The 25,917-nt window shown below is 51.4% G+C and overlaps 1 protein-coding gene across 1 annotated transcript in view; it reads right to left on the bottom strand.

Annotated features, from left to right (window-relative positions):
- KCNC1 (potassium voltage-gated channel subfamily C member 1) overlaps window positions 1-25,917 on the bottom strand; it is a 55,399-nt gene that overhangs the window by 9,748 nt on the left and 19,734 nt on the right. Inside the window, exon 2 of the mRNA XM_039851527.1 lies at window positions 705-1,638. Coding sequence (XP_039707461.1) covers window positions 705-1,638 — 934 coding nt within the window. The remainder of the gene's footprint in view (window positions 1-704; window positions 1,639-25,917) is intronic.

A 25,917-nucleotide genomic window follows, 5' to 3' on the forward strand; every position in this document is an offset into this window, starting at 1 on the left:
TTCCTAAAGATAAATGCTAAACTCTAGAGTGGTGGTAGAAGATGAGTTGGATCGGCATGCTGTGGGGGAAGTAAGCTTGTTAAGGAGGGCTGGAGGCGTCTCCTAAGACACACCTGGAGCTAGGCAGCTGGAATCAGAGCAGGAGTGCTACTCAGCTATGGAGGCAGGCTCTGTCGGGGGTGAGAAGCCTTCCTACTGCCTTTGCAGAGACCCTCCTGCCAGATCCCTTGCACCATTTGTGCCGTCTGCACAGCCTGAAGGGAGCCACGTAAAGACCAAATCAGAAGCTGTCTGCCATTTCCAAATCACACCCACCCCCGCCCTGTCTGGACACCAGGTCAGTGGCCTGAGTCAGAGACTCACGGTGGACTCCCGCCCGCCGAGCAGCAGCCCCTCCACCCCCGGGCTCCTGCTAAGAGAGTCCTCAGCAACCACGCGGGCCACGTCGTCTCTTCAGAACCTCATGAGACCAGCGCGTCAACCTCCTTACCCAGGGCCACCAGTGAGGTTCCTCTAGCTGGCTCTTGCCTCGTGAATTTGGCTGCCCAGCATCTTCCTGGGCCCCTAGGCTCCACACCTCGAGATTGAGAGCGGGGTCCGGGGTCGCCCACGGAACTAAGGAAGCAGTCTGACTGAATCTGGAATCATCGCTACGGGGGCAGAGGTGAAAGGTCAGATTGACATGCCTCTAAGAGGTTTCCTACCTGCTCTGTTAATTTCTAAAATTTCTTCCTGGGCCAGCGGGCATGTGTCACTCTGAGTACTGTGGTGTGGAGAGTTTACGACAGATTTACAATAATTGGGAGATCCCAGCTGCGGTGGCCGTGGAATATGCTTCTTTTTTTTCTTTGGTAGTTTCTGCTTAGCCATGGCTAAGGAGTAATACATCCCGAAATTGTTCACGATGACAGGCACAGGCATGGCGATGGTCAGCACGCCCGCCAGCGCACACAGTGCTCCCACCAACATGCCGGACCACGTCTGCGGGTACATGTCTCCATAGCCCAGTGTTGTCATGGTGACCACGGCCCACCAGAAGCCAATGGGGATGTTCTTAAAGTGGGTGTGTTCACTGGCACTGGGGTCATTGGGCTGTGCCCCAATCCTCTCGGCATAGTAGATCATGGTGGCAAAGATCAGGACGCCCAGGGCCAGGAAGATGATAAGCAGTAAGAACTCATTGGTGCTGGCGCGGAGTGTGTGGCCCAGGACCCGCAGGCCCACGAAATGGCGGGTCAGCTTGAAGATGCGCAGGATACGCACGAAGCGGACAACGCGCAGGAAGCCCAGGACGTCCTTGGCAGCCTTGGAGGACAGGCCGCTCAGGCCCACCTCCAGGTAGAAGGGGAGGATGGCCACGAAGTCAATGATGTTGAGCGAGTTCTTGATGAACTCTACCTTGTTGGGGCAGAAGACGACACGCATGAGGAACTCGAAGGTGAACCAGACCACGCAGACGCCCTCGATGTAGGTGAGAAAGGCCTCCGTCTCCGCTTCCCGGTAGTAGCGCACTTGCGTGCCATTCCGAACATTCTCGATCTCCGTCTTGTTCACAATGGGGTTGAAGCGCTCGTGGGTCTCCAGGCAGAAGGTAGTGATGGAGACCAGGATGAAGAAGAGGGAGGCGAAGGCCACATACTGTGGGGGAGAAACACACAGTGTCAGAGGGGAGACCCTCTCTCTCAGAGCAGAGAAAACTGGGGTGCCTTTGTGTTGGGCCCCGTCAGGCCAGAGTCGGAAGACACCTGCATGATGACCTCTCCAACGTGGGGCCAAGCTGACAAGCCACCTTTTCCTCCTCAGAGCACGGAGGAAAGAAGCTTGGGGAGTTAAGGTGTTGGGGCAGAGATTGCTTTGTTTTCGCAAACGCGTTTCATTTCCTCCTGCGCTGGCGGCTAGACTGCATTTCCCAGCCTCCCTTGGGGTTAGATGGGGTCATGTGACTGAATTCAGGCCAGTGGACAAGGCGCAAAAGGGGTATGCATTAATGCCAGGCCTAGCTCATAAAACCTTCCTACTCAATCATCCATGCTCGCTCTTCCATCCACTGCCAGGCAAATGCTGAAGCCCTAGGAGCCAGCAGGGCCACCAGAAGGAAGAAGCCCGAGTCCCTGGAAAGAAAAACCACTAAGTACCCTCACTGAACTATCGCCTGAGTGGGAAATAAACTTCTACTGTGGTAAGCCACTGTGATTTGGAGGTGCAGGAACTGATTAAAGCATTTAGCCACCCTGACCAATAAAAGTGACCTAACTTTCTGGGGTCGAAGTTGGCAAAGAAATGAGGGGCCGGGTCTGGTGGAATCAGGCCTCTCAAAGGCCACATCCTCCCTCTTTGTCCCTTCCTCCTTCCGTCTATTCACTCTCTTTTTCATAAATCTGTTCCTGACTCACAGGGTCTCTCTTAGGTTTTATTCCATCTAGAACTGAAGAAGATGTATATCTGTCTCAGGGCCTTAGAAGGCTTTTTTACCCATTCTCTCTCTACTCTTAGGAATTCACATGCCCAGCCTGGAGGTGAGTGCACCATCCTTGGAGGTATTCAAATAGAGGCTAAATGGTCGTTTGTCAGAGAGATACAGTTTTACAAGTTCTGGCATCAGGAGAATTGGACCAGGTAGCCTCAGAGGCACCATAAACCACAAAATCCGCTTCTCTCCTGCTGTTTGCCAGTCCCAGAGTAGGAGTGTGGGTGAGAGGGAGGAAGAAGTTGTTGGGGTGCTGGGGCTTTCCAAACATATGTAGGTACCTGCTCTTCTCAGACCTCACCAGTGAGAAGGAAATGGCTGGAGTAAACCAGCCTGTCCAGAACCACCAGGTCCGCCCCTGAGCCCCCTGCAGAAAGGTTCAGGAGACCCTTTGGTTTGGTTTGATGGCCCTATATGATGAACCCTTGGGCTTCTTGAGCCACCAGCAGACATGGGAACCCAAGGAAAGAGAATCAATCAGCTGAGTTTCAAACCCTCCTGTTCAGACTGTATTTCGGGCAAGGTCTCTTCTTGAAGTTGGGTCTCCTTGGAACTCTAACATACCATGGCCTCCCTTGGCACTGCCCTGGGCAGATGGAACCCATCAGCTCTCCTGCAGGGGCCCAGCTGGTCTTTCCTGCCTGCATGTTCTGGCTGCTCCCTTCCCTCTGGGCTCCTCTTCTCCCAGCTTGGCCAAAACAGATCATGGCTGGAACAAGGCTGTCTCCCTGGAGGCAGCCCTGGGCTGCAGTCTGGAATAGGTGGCACCTTTGTTCTACACAGCCACCTTCATAGATAGCTTCAAGAAGTGCCACTGTCTCACTCTGTATCTGCAGCAGGAGGCGGCCATGCTGCTTCTAGAAATTTCTTTAGTTTGTATTGATGGTCCTTCCCCACCTGGTTGGGTGAGGGGCAGCACTAAAAGTCCCAGAACAGCCCTATCAGGGTTGACCATGGCCATGGGACGTGGCGCCCAAACTGGAAGGGATCTAGAAGCCAAGAACTACGTGAACCTTCCAAGCCACATTTCGGGTTGTGAGAAAGAGAAAAGAAAGAGGAAGAGGAAAAGTTAGCATTTCAGAATATCAACGTTAGAGCAGCCTTTAGGCATTATATGGTCCAAGATGCTACATCTTACAGACGGGAAGCCTGAGCCCAGAAACGAGAAGAGATCTGCCCAAGCCAATCATTATGGCATGCTAAGAGCCCTATAGACCTTAGAGCATTGAGCAATTTTCAAAAATTTTATCCCAGACTATCAGTTGTGATTCCTATGCATCCTTCCTCCAATCTGCCCATCCCTCCTTTCTTTTATTCACCTATCATCCATCTGTCCATCATCCATCCTTCTTTCCTTCCATCCACTCATCCTTCCTTCCTTTTATCCCTTCTCCATCCCTTTCATTGACACATCCATTCATCTTTTCTTCCTCCTCTCCATTCTTCTTCTTCCCTTCCTTCCTTCTTCCTTCCTTCTTCCTTCCTTTTCTTCCTTCTTCCTTTCCTTCCTTTTCCTTCTTCCTTCTTTTTCCTTCCTTTTTTCCTTTTCCTTCCTTCCTTTTTTTCCTTCCTTTTTCTTCTTCCTTCCTTCTCCTTCCTTCCTTCCTTCCTTCCTTCTTTCCTTCCCTTCCATCCACTATTCTTCCTTTTATCCTTTCTCCCTCTATTTTGTCTACACATCTAGTCATCTTTCTTCTCTCCCTCCCTCCCATCCACCTTTCCATTTTTCCATCCTTTCTTCTTCACCAAGCACCAGGTTATGCTTAGCACAGAGGGGAATAAGACTTCAGCCCAGCCATCTGGGAGCTCCTTGCCAAGCTGAGGGTTAAGGACACACACAGAGATGAGTACAATGTAGTGGCCTGAAAAGGTGAGCCCCCTCGGTTCTGTGAAGTGGGTGAGGTTTGGACAAGATGGGGCAGGGTGGGAACTTAAATCAGATCTTCCAGCTCCAGAAACAGCTCTGTACGGATCCAGAGAGTGATGATTTGGGTCACCACAGAGGTAAAATAGGAAAGCAAAGTGGAAGCAACTGAAAAAGGCCACCAATTCTGTCCCATGTTTATCCAGCTCTTTCCATCACCAGAGTTGCCAGAGCTCTAGAGCTAAATACACATCCTCAACTGCTGGGTACTTGGCCCTGGATTCCCTCTGGAAGGCCCCATCTTGGAGCTTGGCATTCATAGCCCAGACTCCCCATGGACAGGTCATGACCCCAGTCACGCTCCCTTCCCTGGCCTTTGTGACAGAGGGATGCCAAGAGGCAGAGCCCAATGCACCCCTGGGCTCCTGACCCTGAGCAATGGCAGAAGGCAGGAGATACCTCCCTTCCTCCTTGTCCCATAAATCATGGCATCCCCCTCCAGAACAGCCCGCATCTATCCTCTTCTGTCCCCTCTGCTTATATATGACGTTCTCTCCACAGGGCCACTGCTATTAAAGATAACAGGTTTCAGCCACCAGTCCAGCCTCCGCAAAGCTACCAGAGGAAGCAAGCTGCCGCTGGAATCCCAGCTCTGCCCATGACCACGCTGTCCACTGTGAAAAGTCCTAACTCCTCAGCCTGGCACAGAAGGCTTTCCGTGTCCTGGCCTGACTTCTTTACACCAAGGAGCCTCCAAATGTACTCCCTGGGAGGCAGCGAGCTTGTCTCCAACTCTGGCTCATTAGTGCTCAGGGAGGCTCCTGGGAACAGCCCAGACAAAGCACTGATGTCCCAGGAGCCTTCTCACTCCCAGGTGCCCCAACAGGCCCTTAGAGCTCTCATCCCATTTGTTCCTCTCATTGGACAGATCCTGATAGGAAAACTGAGGCTCAGAAACAGGTCAGGTCTTATAAAATTAAAGTAGGAAAAAAATCCTTGGTTCTCAGCCATCAGTGGGGAGCCTATCTAGATCTTTCCTCTCCAGGCCCCAGTGCCCAAAGAGCTGGGTCAGGAGTGGGCAGCATTAGCCAGGCCTAGAGCCAGACACTAGGGCTTCTTCTCCAGAGGAGCCAGGAGAGGTAGAAGGCACGCCTCCTGCCCTGCTAAGGCTCCTGGGGCCTTCCTTACGGCCTTTGCTGTTGGCAGGCCTGGTGCTTTGTCACAGGCAGAGCCCCAGCAACATCCAGGTCCAAGTGGGCCCTTGGGAGGGCTGAGGAAAAAGGTGCCCCTGGCTTGCTTAGATAGCCACATACTAGAGACTAGCAAGTCGGCCATGGCACACAGCCAAAGCAAGAGCTCACATCTAGCCTAGTCCCCAACTCCCCTCTGATCCGCCACAGGAAAGTTGAACACATAAAGGAGAGAGGAGAAAGCTACCAAAGCTAAGGACCTACTCTGCACCTTTAATCCTTGTACAACCTGGTCAGACAGATGATCATACCCCACTACGTTAAAAAGGAAACCCGGGCACGGAGAAGTTCAGGGCAAACCAAGGGTTGAAAGCTAGGAACGAAGCTGCAGCTTGAACTCAAGTCTATCTAGCTCAAGGGCCTAAGCTCTTTCCACCACTAAGGTGACCACAGCTCTTGGGACTAGGAACACAGCCCTGCATACTGGGGAGCTGACCTTGATCATGTCTGCATGGTTCATCTTGGACTTTGGCACCCATAGCCCAGACTCTCTGAGGGCAAGCTATGCCTGTCCCCACTGAGAGTGAGCCAGGGTGCCTGGATTCACAGGCTGGAGACCAGCCAAGCCTGAATAATTCTTGGGCCTTGCTGCCCAGGGCTTGCTAGTGCCTGGAGCCACAGCAGCCCCAAGGTGGGGAGGGTGTGGAGGGTGGGCAGGGAGATGCAGCCCCACCTTGCTCAGGGAATCAATGCTGACAGCACACTTCGACAGTCTAGCCTACATTCGCGCCTGTCCTACCTCCTTGAAGACCCAGACAAGGCAGGGTGAAAGATGACCTCAACCTGCTCTAGAAGTTCAGCCAAAGGGAAGGGGAAAGAGTATAGGAGGGGAGGACCTGGGATCAGCTGACTCCTGGCAGGGAGAGAACCTCTGCCTGGAAGGTCCAGGGCAGCAAGCCTTGGGAGTCACCTCTACAGCAACCCTGAGCTGTGTCACTCCCTGTAGAGGCTGCAAGCAAGGGGCAGGGGCCGCACCCCATGTGAGCTATCTGCCTCCCAATCCCCAGTCACCCAGAGGACATGAAACAGTCACCCACAGACCACAGACAAATACAACTGCCCAGAGTTCGCACCTACCCCATTACCTAAGGATATACACTGTGCATGTGGCCACACAAACAACAGCATGGTGTCCAGACCACACGCACAGAGGGAGAACGTAGGGGCCCATGGACTGCACTGAAACATGCCGGTAACCTCATACCTAGCATGAACACCCAGGTGCTGTACTGCTAGGTACATACCCTGCAGCTCCCATTAAGTACTAGCAAGTATATATTCAGAGTACACAGATGATGCAGCAATGGTCACCACACAATGCATGCACTACGAATAAAATAGACCTCAGGCATTGCCACTCAGCTGGCCCCTCATCTGCCCACCTCACCCCCACTGCGTGTGACTGACTCAGTATCTGTCTCTCCAGCCTGCCTTGCATCTGCCTCCTCAGCCTTCCCTCATGCCCTCAGCCTCCCTCCCTGCTCAGATGGTGCTAGCCCCTGGATTTCTCATCTCTAGGGCCTGCCCATCATCCACAGGCTTCCTGATTTCCTGCCACCCAATAGACCTTGTCTCCTTTCCCCAGCCATGAGGTCAGTTCCTCCTGGGCTGCTAGCTGATGAGGGGTGAGCACAGAGGGAGCTTTGCCTGGCAGCCCAGGGGTAATTGTCACCCAGCCTGGCGACCACGCTGTGAAATTTCAAGACAACATAGGCTGGATCTCCTGATAATGCAGCATAAACCCAAGCTGGTAGTTTCTGGCTTTCTTTTTTTCCAGAACCAAATCACAAACTGTGAGAGACCCGCCAATTGTGTTCTAGAAAGTGGTAGCCATGGCAACAGAGCAAGGCATCCCATTTCTATGGTAACCAGGGTGGTTAGGCTGTTGGCTGTAAAGTCAGACAAACCTACTAACGATCTGTTGACTTAAGAAGATATTTTATAAATCACCAAGTTATTTTTATCATAATCCCACCCCTGAAGCCATAAATCAGAAAAGCAATTTACTATCTATTAAAATGACCAATATGTGCTATGACTTTCACTTATAAATTATTTATGTCACAGTCATCTTTAGAAAATTGTACTTGCTTTTCAGAACTGTTCAAGGATTCACTGTGGTTCTTACAGTCTGGCGTTCCAGGAACAAGTCAATGGTTGTAAGGTGGTACAGGGACCAACATTCTGTTCTGGCCACTCACTCGCTGTGTGACCTTGGCAAGTTACTTTCCCTCTCTCAGCCTCAATATCATCATCAGCAAAGTGAGGGTTGGACTCGATCCCTTCTGAGGACTCTGAGACCCAGCAAGGCTTCAGGCAGTGGGGCTAATCGGGGGAGCCCTGGCTGGTGTCCAAACCCCAAGCCCCCAGAGGCTTCAGGTCAGTTTTTCTGCCTAATTAAATCTGCCCAGCGGGGGTGTACAGCATTTGAATTAATCCATGCAGAGTCAGTGATGCAGAGCAGGCAAGAAGGCCAATTGGCTTAAATAAATTGTCAGTTGAGTTGAGTTTGGAAACTGAATTAGACTCATCTGCACTTCCTTGGGCTGGGCATGCCCACAGTGGCCTGGCTGGCTGAGAGCTGCGAGAGGTGGTAAGGCGAGGAGGGGACTCTTCGGGATCCAGTCCCTTTTTGAACCATCAATAAATGCCTCCACCATCGACTCTAAGAGGCCTGGCTAGGTCCTGAGTACTCCACCGGGGCATCTGGGCTCTGGCCCCCATTCCTTCTCATGAATCCTCCCCTCTTGGCACCCAGCTCAGTGAGCAGTGGGTGGGAGGAGTGGTGATACATGAGGGTAGGAGCAGGAGGGTGTGAGAGCGTGTGCAGGGCACACGCTGTGGGGGCGCCTGTTTGGGAAAGTCTGTGTGCTGGGGAGAATATGCTTGCGAGAAGAGGGAGGCAGTGTGTAAATGTGGAGTAGGTGTGTACATGGTGAAGGTATGTCATCTGTTTATGTGACCCGACTCCAGGCATGTGCACAAGGCTTGTGTAAATGGTCACTGTGTGTAGTGTATGTGGCTCATGCAGGTGATAGAAATATGTGTGTGTGTGAGGAATGTATGGGGTGTGATGTGTGTGTACAAACAAGGTCATGTATGGGTGTGATGTGTGTACAAGGACATGTATGGGCCGCGGTGTGTGTGCATGTGCGCGCATGTACGAACCATCTCCTAGTGGAATCAGGGTCTGGCTATGCACTCTGAATGTGTGTTCTCCGGCTGAGACCCAGCCCAGGGCCGTGACCCTTTTCCTGTGATCTAGTATGGGCAGCGAAGGAACCGAGGCCAGAAAAGGCAGTGCCCAGGCCTCAGAGAGCCCGGACACCCAAGAGACTAAAACACACTTCACTGAATTCATTCTCATGACCCTAGACCTAGGTCATATCCAGAAAGGGCTGCCCCAACAGCTAGGCTGGCAACTTTTGAGGTGGCAGAGGTTCCCATTTGCTTTCATTCCAAGATGCACATTTTGGAAATGAAAATATGTCATAAAATGCACACATTCTTAAAATAGTATTTCTTCCCATCTTCCCAACATGCTGTTATTTAACTTGTGGCATGTCTTAAATAGACGGTGCCTTGGACTAGTGAACACGTGGTCATTAGAAAGCCAGAAACCAAGACAGAGGAGGCCCTCAGAGGTTTTTGGTCCAAAAGCTGCCCCTTGTGGCAAGAATGGAGAAATGAAGGCACGGGGAGGGAAGGGACTCACCCAAGGTCACAGAGCTCTCAGGTGGAATAGGGATGAGAACCAGATTCTTCTGAAACATCAGTCCTGGCCTCTAGCGTGGAGCTTTCATCACTGTGGCCTCTGAGCCTTTGCTTAAAATGCTCTCCCAGGCTTCCCCACTCTCCAAGTCCTGCCTGCCTTCTAGATCCCAGGTCAAAAGCAGCTCGAGTCCCTCTTGGCAACAGAGGCAGAATCTGGAGCAGAAATGGCAGGACCTTGAGGTCAGACCAACCCGAGTTTTGGGTCTGGCTTGGCTGGACAAGTCACTTCCCCTTTCTGAGCCTTCATTCCTTGATAAAAAGGGGATGGGATAACATTCCCTGCCTCTCGGGTGGTTGTGATGACAAAATCAAATAATACATAGAAAGAAGGAGGTATTCAAATACATTGTTTGAGTCCCCACACAAACCTCCCACTCTGACCCTGTGGGCCCTCCAACTCCTGTCCTTTCTCATCACAACAGAGAGCTTAGGATCAGAGCGTCTCAGATGCAGAAAAGTTGAGGATCTTAGTCATGGAATGAGAACTGCTGAGCTGGGAGGCACCTGGGAGAGTGGGGCAGATGCGCCCCCACGTTACAAAATAGCACGACTGTCCTTCAGTGAGCCAGCCCTTGCCCTTGCCCGGCCTGACATGAGTGAGGCTGAGTCCACGTTCCTGAGTCCACTGTGCCTAGCTGAGCCCAACAAGGCCAGCCCTGGTCCCAGAGGACGAGGGGAAGAGTGTTTCCTCAGCGACAGCCTCTGAGAGATCCGGTGGGACAGGATCAGAGAAGTCTCTGGGTTTAGCAACAAGGAGGACTTGGTGGGGGCCAAGCCCAGACCCACAGGAAGGGTGGACGGGGAGTGGAGAGACTGGCAGCAGAGGGTGCTGGGGGAGACTGAGTGGAGATACACATGCAGAGCCCTGGGCTCCACACCCAGAGACTGGGGTTCAGTAGCTGTGGGTGGCACCAGAAATTTACCTTGAATTCGTGTCCTCGGTGGCTCTGATGCCTCTAGCCCCATCCTGGCATTTGGGATCCATGAAGCCAGATGAGACCCAGTGCCAGGCAACTCTGGAGCATAATGAACCTCATCAGCCCGAGACCACATTAGGGGCTAGGAAGCAGGCAACAAAGTAGAAGAGTCCTGGACTTGGCTTCGGAGACCTGAGTTTGAATCCCACCTCTGCCACAGGCTTAAGACTGCAGGCAAGTAACCACTTGGAGACTCAGTCCCTTCATTTTTAAAATGAACACAATAATAATAACAAACTCCAGGAAGAAAGACATTATTGAAGTCTAGATAGAGGAAAAGGCAGGGCCTCTACGACTTCTCCAGATGTGGGGCAGAATTCTAGGGCGAGGAGAAACCCCAAGATCGCTAGTTCTCTTATACACTGGCATTCCAGGAGTTGGGCCAAGGCTGCCCTCCACAAAAATCCAAACGTACCATTTTGTTTTTTCTCCCCCCAAATTATGGAGGCAGCGGTGCAAGGAGCAACAGCAATGGCTAAAGGGAGAAATGTGTTTAAATTCACTTTTCCCCTAATTTATTCTGCTCCGGCTACCACTTGCTAACAACAGACCAGAAGCAAATTATAGCCTTGTGAGAGCCAATGACATTGTCTTCAGAGCCTGTTTCCTGGTGCCACAGCCCAAGGCAAAGCTGAGTCGCAGACCCAGCACTATGGCCTCCAGCCAGAGGGACACACTCCTCAGGGTGATGGTGACTTAACATTCCCACTCCCACAGGCAGGGTTTCCCACGTGAGCTCCTGCCTTCGGGCTGGGAGGAAATGAGGCTCCGTGGGAAAGGACACCCAAGGTCACACGCTGAGTGGAATGTGAGCCAGACCTCCTGGCTCTCCAGCTTCTCTGGTAACAAGATGGAGGATTAACGCCGGCAGCTTCCTGGACTTGAGCAGGCCCTGTGTCCTGTGCCGTCCAGGCGTGGTCTCATTTAAACCTCACGCTAGTCTACTTAGGTGAGTTCTACTGTTATCACTGCTTTTCACACGAGGAGTCTGAGGTTTAGAGAGGTGAAGAATTTTGCCCATGGTCTCAGACATTCGCAGTGGCACCATCAGTCCTACCCTGCACTTCATGAAGGCCACCCACAGGCCTCTCTAAGCAGCAGGGTGGGATGTCCATCGTAGGATTCGGCCTGGCTGTGCCCCATGAGCTGGAGCTGGCTGCTCCAGCTTGAATTTAACTTTAGTCGGTCACAGGGAGGACGGCAGGCCCGGGTCACCTTAGGGGAGTGGGGCTGTGCTGTCCCAGAGTACACCTAAAGTCCCATAGGCCAGGAAGGCTGGGTGTCAGGGCCAAAGAAGGTCTCATCAGGAACCAACACCCACTCTCTTCTGGAGACCAGAGAGGAAACACCCTCTCCCATTAGCATCTTAAGCTCAGAGAAATATCAGTATTCCACATAGAAAACTGATCTAGCTCAGGAGTTAGAACTGTGCATGGTTCCTGGTGCGCTTGTCTGATGAGTTACGGAGCCTTTCATATTCCCTCTTTTGCTCAACTGCCAGGGAAGGGAGCCCAGCTAAATTTGGTGCTCACTTCTGGGCTAATCCTTTACCTGGGCTTGGGGTATCTCTATTTCTTCTCTTCATTATATGCTTATTTTTTCTTTTCTTCTTTATCCTAAGAGTTCTGTTGTAGATGTGTCTCATGTGCCTCAAATCTTTTTGTGCCACAGATTGGAATAGAAATACGTGACTGAGACTCCCAGGTTAGGAAGTGAGTAGGAAGGCATCCTGTGTAGGATACATAGGTCTCCCACGGGGGCAGTTCAATAATCGCCTCTGCAGTAACCCTGAGGCAGATGCCTCTAGCGGTGACTGCCAGTGAGAGGGAGCTCCTGAGGCCACTCCTTTTGTCTTTGGACGGCTCCAGGGACATGCCTTTATTTCTTGTTTAAGTGAACCTTTTTGCCCCTTTCTCCCATTGGTCTCAGATTTTCCCTCTGGAGTCACCAGAACACACCTGCTCTTCTTCTTCCCTGTGACAGCCCTGCCCGCACTGCAGATGGTCCTCAGAACCCACCCCTGAGCCATCCCTCCTGCAGGCCAGCCTCCTCCACCGTCCATCACACTCCCTTTCTCGTGCCAGCTCTCCTGGTCTGGTTCAGAGCCTGATTTTGTTGAGCATTCACTGTGCATGGCTAAATGGATCACATGCTTTACCCTTTCAATCCTCACAAACCCCTGGGTGGCAGGAGTATTTAGCTTTGTTGAGCTTCACTGTCTTCTGCTATCAAGTAACAATGACCATCATTACAAATATGGTCTCATTTATATTTAAAACCCCCTCTAAGGAAGATGTCATTACCTCTGTTTTGAAGATAAGAAAATTGAGGTTCAGAGTGATTAAGACGTGCACAAAAACCCAAAGCCCGCATAGCTTGGAAGTGATGGGCAGAATCTGGAACCAGGTCACTCTTACTCCAAAACCACTATGCTCCAGGTCTTCCATTTGCAGACCTCTTTCACACCCATCCAAGTAGCCCTGGGAGGAAGATTATTATGACACTGGGCGCAGCTGTCTGCAGTTTACAACACATCTTAACATTTCAAATCCTACATGAATAACATACGTGCATAGGCGTGCGCGCACGCACATCACCAGCTGGGCCATATGCAGGACCATCTTGATTGCTCTCATTTGGCAGATGAGAAAACTGAGGCTCCGAGATCCATGGTGTGTATACGAGGAATCTACTGGGAAATTTCCCCCAGTGCCCACCTATCTTTCTGCATCGAGTCAAGGGTCCTGACTTCCAATAAGGCATGCGTGTGTGTGTGTGTATGTATGTGTGTATGTGTGTCAGGGGGAAGGAAATAAAAAGATGACCCCAAGAAGGACAGCTCAGGGAGTGCAGTGGACATAACTCAGGTGGGACCATGGTTGACTGCCCATCTGCTCTCCCTCCAACAAATATTTACTGCTTATGCCAGGCCTGTGCAGGGCACTGAGCACATACAGAGTGAGCAAAAACAGCCACCTGGCAAGGAAGACAGACATTTATCGATTAACCTTACAAGCAAATACATATCTATATGAGGTGACGAGGGCTTCGATGGGAATGCACAAGGCATTTGATAGGCCTTTAACAAGAAGTCTTAGGGTTAGAGTGGCTCCCAGGAGGAAGTGACAAGTGCAGAGGTTGAAAGGATGGTTAAGAAACACTAGGGAAATATAGGGTGAAAGGAAGAACGTTCTGGGGAGTAAGCATAGGAACAATGACCAGTCCTCCTGTTCACTGACCAGTAGCGTCTGAGATAGCTGGTCACTCCCTCTTTTTCATCACACTTCCCAGAACCCTCAGTCTTTTGATTCTCCTTCCACCTCACTGGCTCTTCCTTCTTGATGTCCTTTGCCAACCTCTTCTCCCAGCCTCTAAATACTGGGGTACCCCAGACCACAGTCCTTTATCTTCTTCTCCATCTACACTCATTCACTTCAGCGAGTCACCCAGTTTCCAGGCTTAAATACCAACATACATTCAAATACCTCTAATAGCATACTCCCAGATGCTTACCTGCAGCCCAGCCCTTCTCTTGAACTCAGGACTTCGTCATCCAAGTCCTTAGCATCTCTAGGTGGAGGTCTAATAGCTCTCTCTCCAACTTGACATGTCATCTGAACTCCTGGACCACCCCACCACTTCTCCAACTTATGAGATAGCAACTCCATCCTTCCAGGACATTCTTAACAAAAACCTTGGAGTCATCCTTGACACCTCTCTTTCTGTCATACTGTGGCACATTTAATCTATAAGGAAATTCTGTTGACTCAGCTTGAAATACATCCAGAATTTGACCACTCCTCACCACTACTATTACTGCCCTATCCCAGCCATCACCACTTCCTCCTAGATTATTGTGAGAGCCTCTTACCTGGTCTCTGGGCTTCCAGTATTCCTGGTGCTCTAGGACTATTTTAAACATAGCAGCCAAATGATCCTTTAAAAATGTAAATTTGATCATTTCTCTGCCCCAAACCCTGCATTGGCTCGCTGTTTCTCTTGGAGGGTAAGCCGAGGTCCTTGCTATTCTCTGCCAGTCCCCATGTGATCTGGTTCTGCATTACCCCTCCAAGCTCCTCTCCTACCACTGTCCCCTTTGCTTGTTCCAGCCACACTGGCCTCTTCAAACATGTTCCTTAAACATGCCAGACACATGCCTGCCTTAGGGCCCTCGCACTGGCTGTTCCCTCTGCCCAGAATGCATTTCCCCAGGGAGCCTCATGGCTCATTCCTTCACAGGCCAACCCTGACTCCTCTATTTAAAATCTCGACCAGCACCCCCCACCAAATCCGGTTTTTGTATTCTGCTCCCCCTGCCATTTTTATGTACCATCTTCAAACACACTAACTTTTCCCCAGCTTTACTGAGGTTTAATATACATACAATAACATTCGCCCATTCTAAGCATGTGGTTGGATGAATGCTGGCACTTTAAACTATCTAATCTACTGAGTTTTCATATTTATTGTCCTTTGGAATTTAAGGTCTATGAGGTGGCTTGATCTGGGGATCAGGGCTGGCTCTGCTGCCAGGACTCACCACACACTGTACACTAGTAGGGGAAGGGGGCCCCTTCTTCGGACACCAGGAGCCCAGCTAAGTAAGCAAGAGCCCAGCTTCCCATCTGTATGAAGGGCATGTATACACATCCTGTGTCCTCTGGCTTCAATCCTTCCAAACAATGGGCCTAACACGTTTATTCCCTTTGGTCTCCTTAGGAAGCGAGCCCCTCCTCTGGTGCCCACCTTCTCTTGTCTGCACGGGCAGTGTGCACAATCACTGATTCACTGATGCTCTATCTGCATCTACAATGACAATGTCCATGATCACTGATTTCAGACATGCCAGCACTGACCACACTCACAGCGGATCTTCATCTACATCAGTAAAAGGATAATCTCTATCCGTGAATCTGTGACTAAGTAGCCCTGGATGCAGTCACGAATCATTCAGCTACGTTCTCATCTGCTCAGTCTCCACAGAGCTTGTTTGTTACACTGGCAATGGGCAGAGATTGAGAGCAGACCCATGTCTACACTGGCAATGGGTACACTCATTATAGCAGACTCACATATACACGTACAGCAGGCACAATCACGCATCTCTTGGCAATGGGCACACTCAGTAAACCAAGATCTGAGTTCCCACCAGCCATGGACATAAACGACTGAGGAGAGAGGGCGCAAGGGCACAAAGCCTCCTTTACGGAGAGGGGCCGCCATATCCTCCTCACCCAGCAGGCCGTCAGGTGAAGGCGCTGGTTGTGGAGTTCCATAGCCCCAGTCCTGCCTAGGGGGCAGAACTGGCATGGGAATGTGGAATTCAAAACCCGCATGTGGGCCTAGAGCGTGGAATCTAGAATCTGGGCATCAGAACTGGAATCTGGGACACATGGTGAGGAGATGAGACCATGTCTATTCCCAGAGTCTTGAGATCACTCAAGGTGAGGAGAGACTTGGAGTGTGTGACTCCCAGCGCCACCCACCCCATGCCCAGGTCTGGCCTAGCCAGCCTGGGCTTAAAAAAGCACCAGGAAATGTCACTTTCTTTTTGAGAAGGTGCAATGGGAGGAGATGTCCCAGGCAGTTTAGTTGCCAGCCTATTCAAAGGTTGAGAATGGGGACAGTACTTAAAAATCCTGAAGCTTGTTTCCTACCCAGGCTGACAGGATTTCAGCTTCTTCCATGGCAGATAGAGTCCTACCTAGTGCCAGCCCAGAGCTCCCTGCTCCCACAGTGCTGCCATTTCCCCATCTGCAAAAAGAGGGGTGGCTCAGATCCCTTTGAGCTCCTCCTCTATTTCTAGGACACCTGTGAACCCATAAGAACATCTAGATCCTACCAAGACATAGCCTGCACAAGATACAGTGAGGGTAGATTCCTCCTGAGAGAATTAAGCTCCAAGGACATCGGCTATATATTGATGCAGCTTTCACTCAATGTTTCATTCGTTAAATCATCAAGTACTTACTGAGTGCCTATTATACACCAGGCACCACTTTTCAAAACCACCACCAGAAATAACAGCTTTAAATAAAGCTCCTGGCATAGAGCTAGGCACATAGTAGGTATCAATCATGAGGATAAAGATACCTACAGTGTATTGACACTTATCTTGAGCTGGAACTATCCTGAGCTCTCTCACATGCCTCATCTCATTACCTTTACACCATATCTGAGGTCCATACTGTGAATACCATCCCAATTTTACAAAGAAGGAAACTGAGGCTTGGAGAGGTTAAGTTGCCTAAGAACATACACCAGGGAGGTGAAGGAGTTGGAATTTGAAACCCAGCTTTGTCTGACTCCAGAACACATGCTCTTAAGCACTCTCCTAATCCCTCAACAAATATTTATAGAATGAATGCCTGAGTGAATAAATGAAACTTTGTTTTGGTGTAAGTATGGGTCCATGAGTGTCCCAGGCCATTGGTATGCACGAGTGTGGGGAGCATGTGTGTACAGATGTTTGTGTGCTTGCATGTGGAGCTTTTTTATGGAAAGACTTTCCCTTGTTGTCTTGGTCTTGTGTGTGCTGGAGCTATACTTAGCTGCAGCCGTGACTGTAATGAGCAGTTAGCGGCACACCAGGCACTCTCATTGGGACCTGGTTTCCCAAGGAGATTGCTGGGGCCAGTGAATGTATGTGGGGGGTGCAGCCTGCTGCTGGGGGGACGCTAGAACAAGGCTTTGTGTCTGTGAGCACAGACGCTCACAGCATTGTGCCTTGTGCAAATGGAGATCCTTAGCTCCAGCTGGAGAAATGTTTTAGGCTAGCAGCATCTCCAGGTCCTGCCGAGCTCAACTTTTGGGCACCCATGTCCATGGTCCCTTTACTGGCCCTTGCTCGGCAATTAGAATGAAAGCCCTGGAGCTCATGTCTAGAGCCTGGGGCTTGACAGCAAAAAGCAGTGGGAATCTCAGGTGGATCTCAGTATACCTGAGCCAAGGTCATCTAGGGCCTCAGGAGGGCTACCCCACTGTCAGCAGAGCTGTGCTGCCCCTTGGAGCATGCCCTGCCAGAGCTACAAGAGGGGCTCATTCACCAAGGCTGGGGGACCTGAGGATGAAGAGTGTCCTCCCCGTCTCAGAACAGAATGAAACCACAGGTATGATCAGAGTGTCTTGGGGTTCAGAGGCCAACTCCCCACTCACTGTCTGCCCACAATGGCTTCAGGGAGTCTGGAGAACCTTAGGGCCTGAAGCTTTCCCTGTCATATGGCACTGCCTACAACTTCTTTCCAGCCTACCCTGATTCTCCTCCATCAGAGCCTCTTACCTTTGAGAGTAGGCAAGTCTCCCAGGCCAGTCCCTGCCCCCAGCGCCCAGCTTCCTCGCTCTACATCTGGCAAACCCACATTCTCTACACATGGGATGGGTTGCTCGACCCTGCCTTCTACCCTGAGGTTCTCAGCTTCCAACTCCTGTCCTCTAGGATGTTTTCATTCCATGAGAGGCAGGATTTCCTCTCCCGCCTTGAAGCCAAGAGAGTAGAAATTTATCTATCCATCCTCACGTTCATCCATTTGTTGACCCATCCACTAAGCTATTCACTCAGCTGGGTATCCATTCATACATCTTTCCCTCCACCATTCATCCATATCCATTCATGTACCCATCTTTTCATTCATTCTTTCATCCACTTGTTCATCCAACTACTGTCTATGCAACTACTTCATTCTTGGCCAGAGAACCACAGCATAATAGGAACACTGGCACTGCTCTAGTTTACCTTCTTAATTTCCCAAAGAAGACCTGGGGTCTAGTACTTTTCCCATCACTTACTAACTGTGTGGTCTTGTATAAATAAATTAACTTTTCTGGGCCATTTTTTTCTTCATCAATAAAATGGGGATAATATCTAATCCTTGTACTTTACAGGGCTGTTGTGAGGTACGTTGCTTCAGCAAAGACTGATTGATTCCAAGTTATGTAACAGGCACTATCATTGCTTAGGCTAGTCCTTGTCCTCTAAGAGGCTGCAGCTGAGTCAAGGAGTCATGTAACCTCAATAGGTCAGCTGGATCAAGGGCAGGCAGAGTTTTCTTGGAGAGCAGCCTCTTCAGGAGGGTGATCAGGAAAGGCTCCAGACAGGAGGGGACATCAAAGCCAGCCTTGAAAGATGGCTCTGTTTCAAATATGCAGAGGTGGGAGAAAGGGCATTCTTGGTGGAGGGAAGAAAATAAGAAAAGACAGGAGGCAGGGAGCTAGAGCATGCTGGAGGCACAGCTGATGTGCATGGAGGCCAAAGGTGGGTGTTCTGGAAGGATAGGATGGGTGGGATTTTGAAGGGTAGCACAACAGGGTTTGGGAGGGGCCATGGACATGGCAAGACTCAGCACGGTAGCACAAACCACAGCGATTCCTTACTCTGAGGCTTTTACTCAGATCCCCTGACTGCCAGACAGGAAAAAAATAATCTGCCTGGTGACAGCCAGGCCTTGGGAGACACGATTCCTGCCACCTAGAAGGGAAGCCAGCTCCTGGCATTTCTGACCTTTGTGCCGCTAAATATATCATTGGTGACAGTGGTTCATGCCTCTGAGGCTATGGGGCCACCGGATGAGGCTTCCACAGTCTGCCTCCTTGTCTCTGTGGCTCAGCCAAGGCCTCATTATACCAGCTCCCCTGGGAAATATGAATCGAGGACTAGGGTGACAATAGTGCCTCAGGGGACCAGATCCAACCCCTGGTAAGCATCTCCTGTGTGCCAGGCACAGTGCTTGGGCTTTGCCCCTCTGAGACTCATCCCCCTTTCAAAGAAGAGGAAATGGGCTCAGCCAGATGCCACCTGCTCACACTGAGGTAGAGAGGAGACCAAAACCCAGGCCCAGACAGGTCCAAGGCCTGTGCTCTCACCACTACTACATCCCCTCCTCACACTCCCCATGCCCTTGAGATCACGGTCTCCTGCACATGGCCCTGCTATGAACCATATTTTCTCCCTCACAAATTATCTTTCTGCCTCTGGTCTTAGTGGATTCTCCCAGCAACGCTGAGAGGTAGGGAGACATCATTATGCACACTTTATAGATGAGGAAGCTAGGGCCCAGAAACACAAGAGCTATGCTCCAGGTGTGTGGGCTGGTCAGGGGCCACATTGGGAGAGCCACAGAAACATGGGGAGAAGCACGCTGCCCAGGGCCAGCCCTTAGAAGATGACAGCCATGTAGGCCCAGCCTTCGGCCCTCAGCCCAGGGTTCTGGCTGGCTCCAGGTGGCCCAGCAGGTGACCGTGTTCCTCACAGCGGCTCAGGAGGCCCCTGAGGTTCAGCATAAAACATTAACCTCTAACTGGTAAGATGCTGGCCCTGGCAGGAGGCTGTGGTCTAAAGTATGTTCACAGTCCTGTCCTGGTGACACAGCCCAAGGGAGTCACATTTCCCCATTCTACCACCTGCACAGGCAGAGAAGCTCCCCAGGGAACCAACGAAGCCTCCTTGGTCACAGCATCCCTTTGTGGACATTAGGTTCATGTTCTCGGAAGCTCTCAGCGGGGTGAGGCCAGTGTCTGCAGAGCATCCTAGAAAGAGGCCTCATGTGCCAAATGGTGAGAACGGCAGCAGTGCATAACTGGAAACACCTGTGCTGTGTCATGTACTGTGCTGAAGGGCTTTCTGTGGCTTATCTTATTCATCTCACAGCAGCCCCTTGAAGAAGGGACTCTTATTGTCCCCCTTTAGAGCTGAGATGGCTGAGGCTTGCAGAGGTCCCACAGCTAATAATCAGTGGAGCCAGGTTTGGACCTAAGCAGTTTGGCTTCATTCTGGTCCGTAACCACTACACTAACCATCTTCTCTCAACACACCTGGAGTGAGAGCCAGGTGAGCAGCTATCGAGGGCAACGTGAATAGGAATTGCTAACAGGACTTTATCTGGAAGCGCCCCTCAACTCTGGCTCCCTGACCAAATTCTTTCCCACTCCATATCCCTCTCAGGGGACAGCTCATCCCTTAGTGTGGTGGCAGCAGCGTGTAGCCCCACCATCTCCTCTGGGGCATAGTTGGTTTTAGGAAGATGACAGAGGTCTCCCAGTCTGGTGAGGCAGGAGCCTCGTCTCTGAGGCCCAGCTTTCTGGAGGTCCACACTGTGCAGCCCCTGTGGCCATGGGAGGGGAGGGGATGGCAATGCAGATATGAGCACAACCAAGCACTGGGCTGGCACACCCGGAGACCCCACCGGCAGGCCCTGCTAGAGGCACACCCACCGTTGGGAGCACTGTGGGCGATGGGAAGCTCTTCCCTGCTCTATCTGACCTACCACTGTCCCCTGGATCTCTGAGCCTGGCCCTGGACACTGACCTCTCAGAGTGTCTTGAATCCCAGGCACATGCCTGTTCAGGGCATGTCCCATTTCCTTCTGTTTCCCGGATGTCACATATCCCCCTCCCTCACCTCTTCAAGTCTTTGCTGAAACATCACCAGCTCAGGGAGACCTTCCCTGCCTGGTTAAAGATGCCACTTCCAGTACTTCCTGAGCCCTTCCCTCCGTTATGTATTTCCATAGCGCTTCTCACCATCAGATTCCACATATCGCTTTGTTTCTTTTTATTCTCTTTGCACGAGAATATAAGCTTGTTGAGGGCAGGGATTTTTGACTGTTTTGCTGTTTGCTCTATTCTCAGCTTCTAAAGCAGTGCCTGCGACCTAGTAAGTAGATAGTCAATATATATTTGTTGACTGAATGAATGCTAACAGCAGCTCCTGGCAGGGGAACTACACAAACTGTTTTCATGTGCGGAGTTGGAGTGTTGGAAGAGAAGTCCCTTACTGCACTGTGGATGGAGAAGGAAAGAGGTGAAGTTGGGGGGATACCACAGGCAGTGAGCCAGGGGCTTGTGGGCTGGAGCCAAGAGACCAGGGTGAAGCAGGATCAGAGCTGTCAGACCAGCAGGGGAAAGGTCTGAGTCATGCTAGGATGGAAGGGGCATCTGAGGCCCTGCACAAGCTTGAGGAAGCTTCCTTTGTCTGCCATGGCCCAGGCTGAAGTAGCACCTGAGCCTGGGCCCAGTGAGGGTGGCTCCTGCAGCCCCCTGAGCTCAGCCGTCTTGGCTGCCCCATCTAATATTAGCTCGTCCCTATCCAGCCTGGCGTCGGTGTGACAGGGCAGGCCAGACCTGGAGTGAGTACCAAGCACCAGCATAAACAGGAGCCCCAGGCCCTAGCCCCTGGGCTCTGGCAACTCCTGGGGTCTGCCTGGCTCCTGCTGCCACTGACCCCTGTGTCTGAGCATGCCCTGTAAAGAGAAGACGTTTCAATCCTGAGCTGTGATGCATGGCCCCGTCCGCCAGTCTCACGACGCTGGCACACTTGTCAGCATCTCAGGTCCCTGTGCTTGGCTCTCGACCATAGCCTGATGTCCATGGCTCTCCCTCCCTCTCCACCTGCAGGCAGAAGTTTCATCATCCATCTTTCTCATTCCTCACTACACCTGGGCAGGGAGGCAGAGCACGATGAGCAACCCATTCTAACAGATGGGAGACTAAGTCTCAGAGGGGGCTGTGGCCTGCCAATGACACACAGAAGTTTTGTGGCAGAACCAAGACAGAATCGAGGCCTGCCTCCCAGAGTGACACCCCTGAAATCTGGCCCCTTGGGGAAGCAGATGCTGGAAGGAGGGGAGCCCAGGGCCAAGGTAGGTGAGGTGACCCCTAAACAGGCATTTGAAGGGAGAGTCGGTTGCTGAAAGAAAGAAGCAGAGAGGGAACAGGTGAGGGTTTGGCTCGTTCAGAGCCAAGCGCTGATAAAAAGACAATAATGGAACCCACAATAATTAAGCACTTATGTTCCGGGTTCTAGGCTAAGTGCTTAACACATTCAATCCTCACGACTTCTTTATGAGTCAGGTTCTATTAATATTCCTCTCTTGAGGCACAGACAGGTCAGGGAACTTGTCCAAGGTCACACAGCTGGGAAGTGGTCAGGCTGAGATTCGAACACAGGTCTCTTGGCTCCAGAGGCCATGCTCTTAGAAGAGAACGGGGATCTAGGTCATATTGCCAAGGTCAGGAAGCTAGGAAGTGGGGGCCAGCCACAAAGCCCACCTACTGAACACATAACCGAGGCTCAAAGCAAGGGGTTTGAGACAAAAAGCATCCCAGGCCTTTGAAGGATAGAGTCTGTTGAAAGCCAGTAACTAATTCCTAGAACTTCCTACTAACATAGCTGATAGAGGAAAGGGGACAATGGGAGGAGAAAGGGAAGGGAGGGAGGTGGATAAGGAAGGAGACAGGAAGGGATAGACAGAAAGAACCTGGCTGGCCTTCGGGAGAAACAGAATCCCAAGGGAAATCAGGCTTGGGTGTTAGGCTGGACCAAGTGGACTTGGGAACTCAATGTTCCTGCAAAGTCACCATCCTAGAGTTCGTGCATCCTCGTTTTGAAAAATAGTTTCTTGGCTTTTGAGCTCTGGTTGGGAGTAGTGGTTGGGCTTATGCCATGTGATGAAGTTTAGAGAGATGGTGGAGTCAAGATGTAAAGAGCCTGCTATGGCCCTAGGTGGTGACAGTGGCAGGTGGGACCCTACCTGACTGGACCCTGACTAGGGCAGCCCGGCACTCGGCACTGCCTCAGCCTCTGCCTCTCCATCATGGCTGCAGGCCTGCAGGATGGCGGGGTTGTGTTTCCAGGTAAGGCTAGGAAGGAGGAGGCCAGCCATTGAGTGGCTCAAAGATGTGGTGCCAATGTCTGACCTAGGTCTTGAACTCTGGCCTCCTTATTCATTCTTTCAACAAATATTCATTTAGCACCCACTATGTGCCAGGCCCCATTCTAGGTCCCAAGCATAGAACAATGGGTAAAAGAGACAAAAATCCCTGCCCTCATGGAGCTAACAAACGTTCTAGTAGGGGAGACAGACAATAAACAAGGTAAATAAATAAAATGTAGTTAGATGGTGGTAAATGCCACGGAGAAAACAGGAAAGCACAAAAGAGGGGATGGGGATGGCAGGGTACAATCTGAGATGATAGTGTCTGAGTCTAGACCTGAAAAAGGTGAGGGACGAATATGTGGGGAGAAAGCACTCCAGGTGGAAGGAGCCGCAAGAGCACAGGTCCTGAGGCAGGGGCCCTGACGATGTGTTGGGGGAAACCAAAGAGGCCAGAAGGACGTGAAGGAGGGAGGCGGGAGAATGGAGGGAGAGGTGGGGCGCAGAAGTTCATGTGGAGCTCGTAAAGAGTTCCTTATAACCCTCGTAAGGACACTCCTCCCGAGTGAGACATAGCAGTCATGGCTCGGGCTGACTAGCATTTTACCAGGGTGGTCCTGACTGCTGCGTGGAGAAGGCACTGGCAAGGACAGAAGCGGGGAGGACAGTTCGCAGTAAACATGGGTAAGAGAGAAGACATGGCTTCAGATAGGAAGGTAGCGATGGAGGTGATGAGATGTGGTTGGGTCCTGGGTAAGTTTTCAACGTGGGGAAAATAGGATTTGTTGCTGTGTGAGATAAAGAGGAGAGTCGAGGATGACACCAAGGTTTTTGGTCTGAGCAACTGGACGCAGGTGCCATTTACTGAGCTAAGGGCCTTACCCTTAAGTCCATCACCCTGACATCTACATCTTGAGCACAAGGAAAGGTCAGAATACCCCATGAAGCTCTGCCAACCTGCAAACAAACATCCAGGCCTTTCTGCGTCCTTATACTTCCCCACGACTGGGAAGTGTTGCCTGCATCAGCACTTCTCAGAATTTAATGTGTGTATGATTCATCTGGGACTCTTGTTAAAATGCAGATTCTGAATCAGTAGGTCTGGGGTGTTGGGGGTGGTGAACTCTTCTTTTCTAACAATTGCCCAGGCAATGTTGATATTTTGGTCAGAAGACCACACTGAGTAGCAAGAGCCCCCATGTCCCAAACCCTACTGCAGACCCTTCCCCCCTGAGCCTTAGCATCACCCAGGAGTGGAGTAAACATTCTGACCTGACCCCTCCCCAGAGCTAGGAATCTAGTGCTTCCAGGACAGAGCCCAGGAGCCTGACCTTTTTTGAAGCATGACAGGTAATCTGAGAGTCAGCCATGTGTGGGAGTCATCGAGCAACCATCCCTACAGCTCCCAGTGCAGCCGCTGCAAACACCCCTACACCAACCCTGGCCCCATCTAGCAGAGCAGCAGCTCACTGACCTCCTTTCCATTGCACCCCTATACCATTGAAGTTAGGCCCCCTGCCCTTCTCCCGCCCCTACAGACTAGTACAGCACCTCCTGTCTGAGTGTACCTTTCTGCAACTCCCAGAGGGCAGACAGCCAATAGAAGGGCCTGGGGGAAGAGGGCAACAGATGCCACTCACTGGGCCTGAGCAAGCATACCCTAAGGAGGTGGTACTCCCATGTCTGTGCCCACAAGAAAGGTGGGTGAGTTTATCATGCCACCGATGGCTCACAGGGACCCAGCACCAGAACCGACCCCAAGCAGGGCACGATTACTATGCCCTGAATGAATGAATGAACCAGAGCAGGTTGAGGGTGCCTGAATGAATGTAGGAAGCTCTTCAGACCCCCTCCCCTGGGCTCCTGCCTGTTTGGAATCAGGACTCTTGCCAGGAGAGCTCACATGTGCCCTAGAGAGGAGCTAGGCCAAGGATGAGGAAGGAGAGCTAGGGGAGGACTAACTTGGCTCTCACAGTGCCTCTGGGAAGCTGAAGCTCAGAATTCTTCGACTCCTGGAATATCAGAGCTGGGAAGGGACTTTGTGGTCATTTAGAACAACCTCTGAATTTTATGGGTGGAGAAACTGCAGCCTGAAGGTATGATGGAACTTGCCCAAGGTAGCCTAGTTGGTTTAATGGCCTGGCTATAGATCTTTCTCTGGCCCAGTTGCCTGATGCCCACTATTGGGGTCTTGTCTGTGGCCTCATCTCTCCATGTACCCCAGCTAGTCCCTAATCCTGAGGGCTTGCCTGTCCCCAGCCACTGGCCTCCAGAACTGAACCGTAAACCTCCAGCTTGAATCATGTAAGCCTGGCGACTCCATGCTCAACCCCAATCCCTCACTCTCAAAGGAGGTCAGTGAGGGTGGGAGCAGCCAGGCTAAACGTTAGTGATCTTAAGGGATGGGTTTTCACATTAAGCAAAAACTAGAAAGTACACTGCTGGAGGGGAAGACATGGGCAAAATCCTGGAGGTTTGAATGAGGGCTGAAGATGAAGAGGCCAGGAAGGAGCCTGGCAGAAGGGAGCAGCAGGAGACATGGCCAGGTTCCAGAGCAGAAGGCCTCGAATGCCGAGCTGAGGAGAAGCCAGCATTCCCACCATGCATGACCTCATGCAGGATAACTTGTGATTCTCCCCAAGCCCTCTGCCATCTTTCTGCAGGCCATATGGAGGCCCAGGGCCTGCATGGGTGGTGGGGGCAGTTGAGGCACCTTCTGAAAACCCTCTTCCTGAAGGCTTCCAGAGCATTCTCTCAGCTCCTGCAAGCTGGACCCTCACCTGCCATTGTTCAGGGGTCAGAACTGGCTGAGCAGAATTCCCTGATAGTTTTTTTGGGAAAGAGTGTTTGGTGGGGGAGGGAGGGAACCAGATGAAAACAAAGCCTGAGACTTGGCAAGCCAGAGACCCCACCAGCACTGGAAACAACAAAAGGCAGT

This window comes from Pteropus medius, unplaced genomic scaffold (assembly GCF_902729225.1).
Source record: "Pteropus medius unplaced genomic scaffold, Ma_sr-lr_union100, whole genome shotgun sequence".
Classification (NCBI taxonomy): domain Eukaryota; kingdom Metazoa; phylum Chordata; class Mammalia; order Chiroptera; family Pteropodidae; genus Pteropus; species Pteropus medius.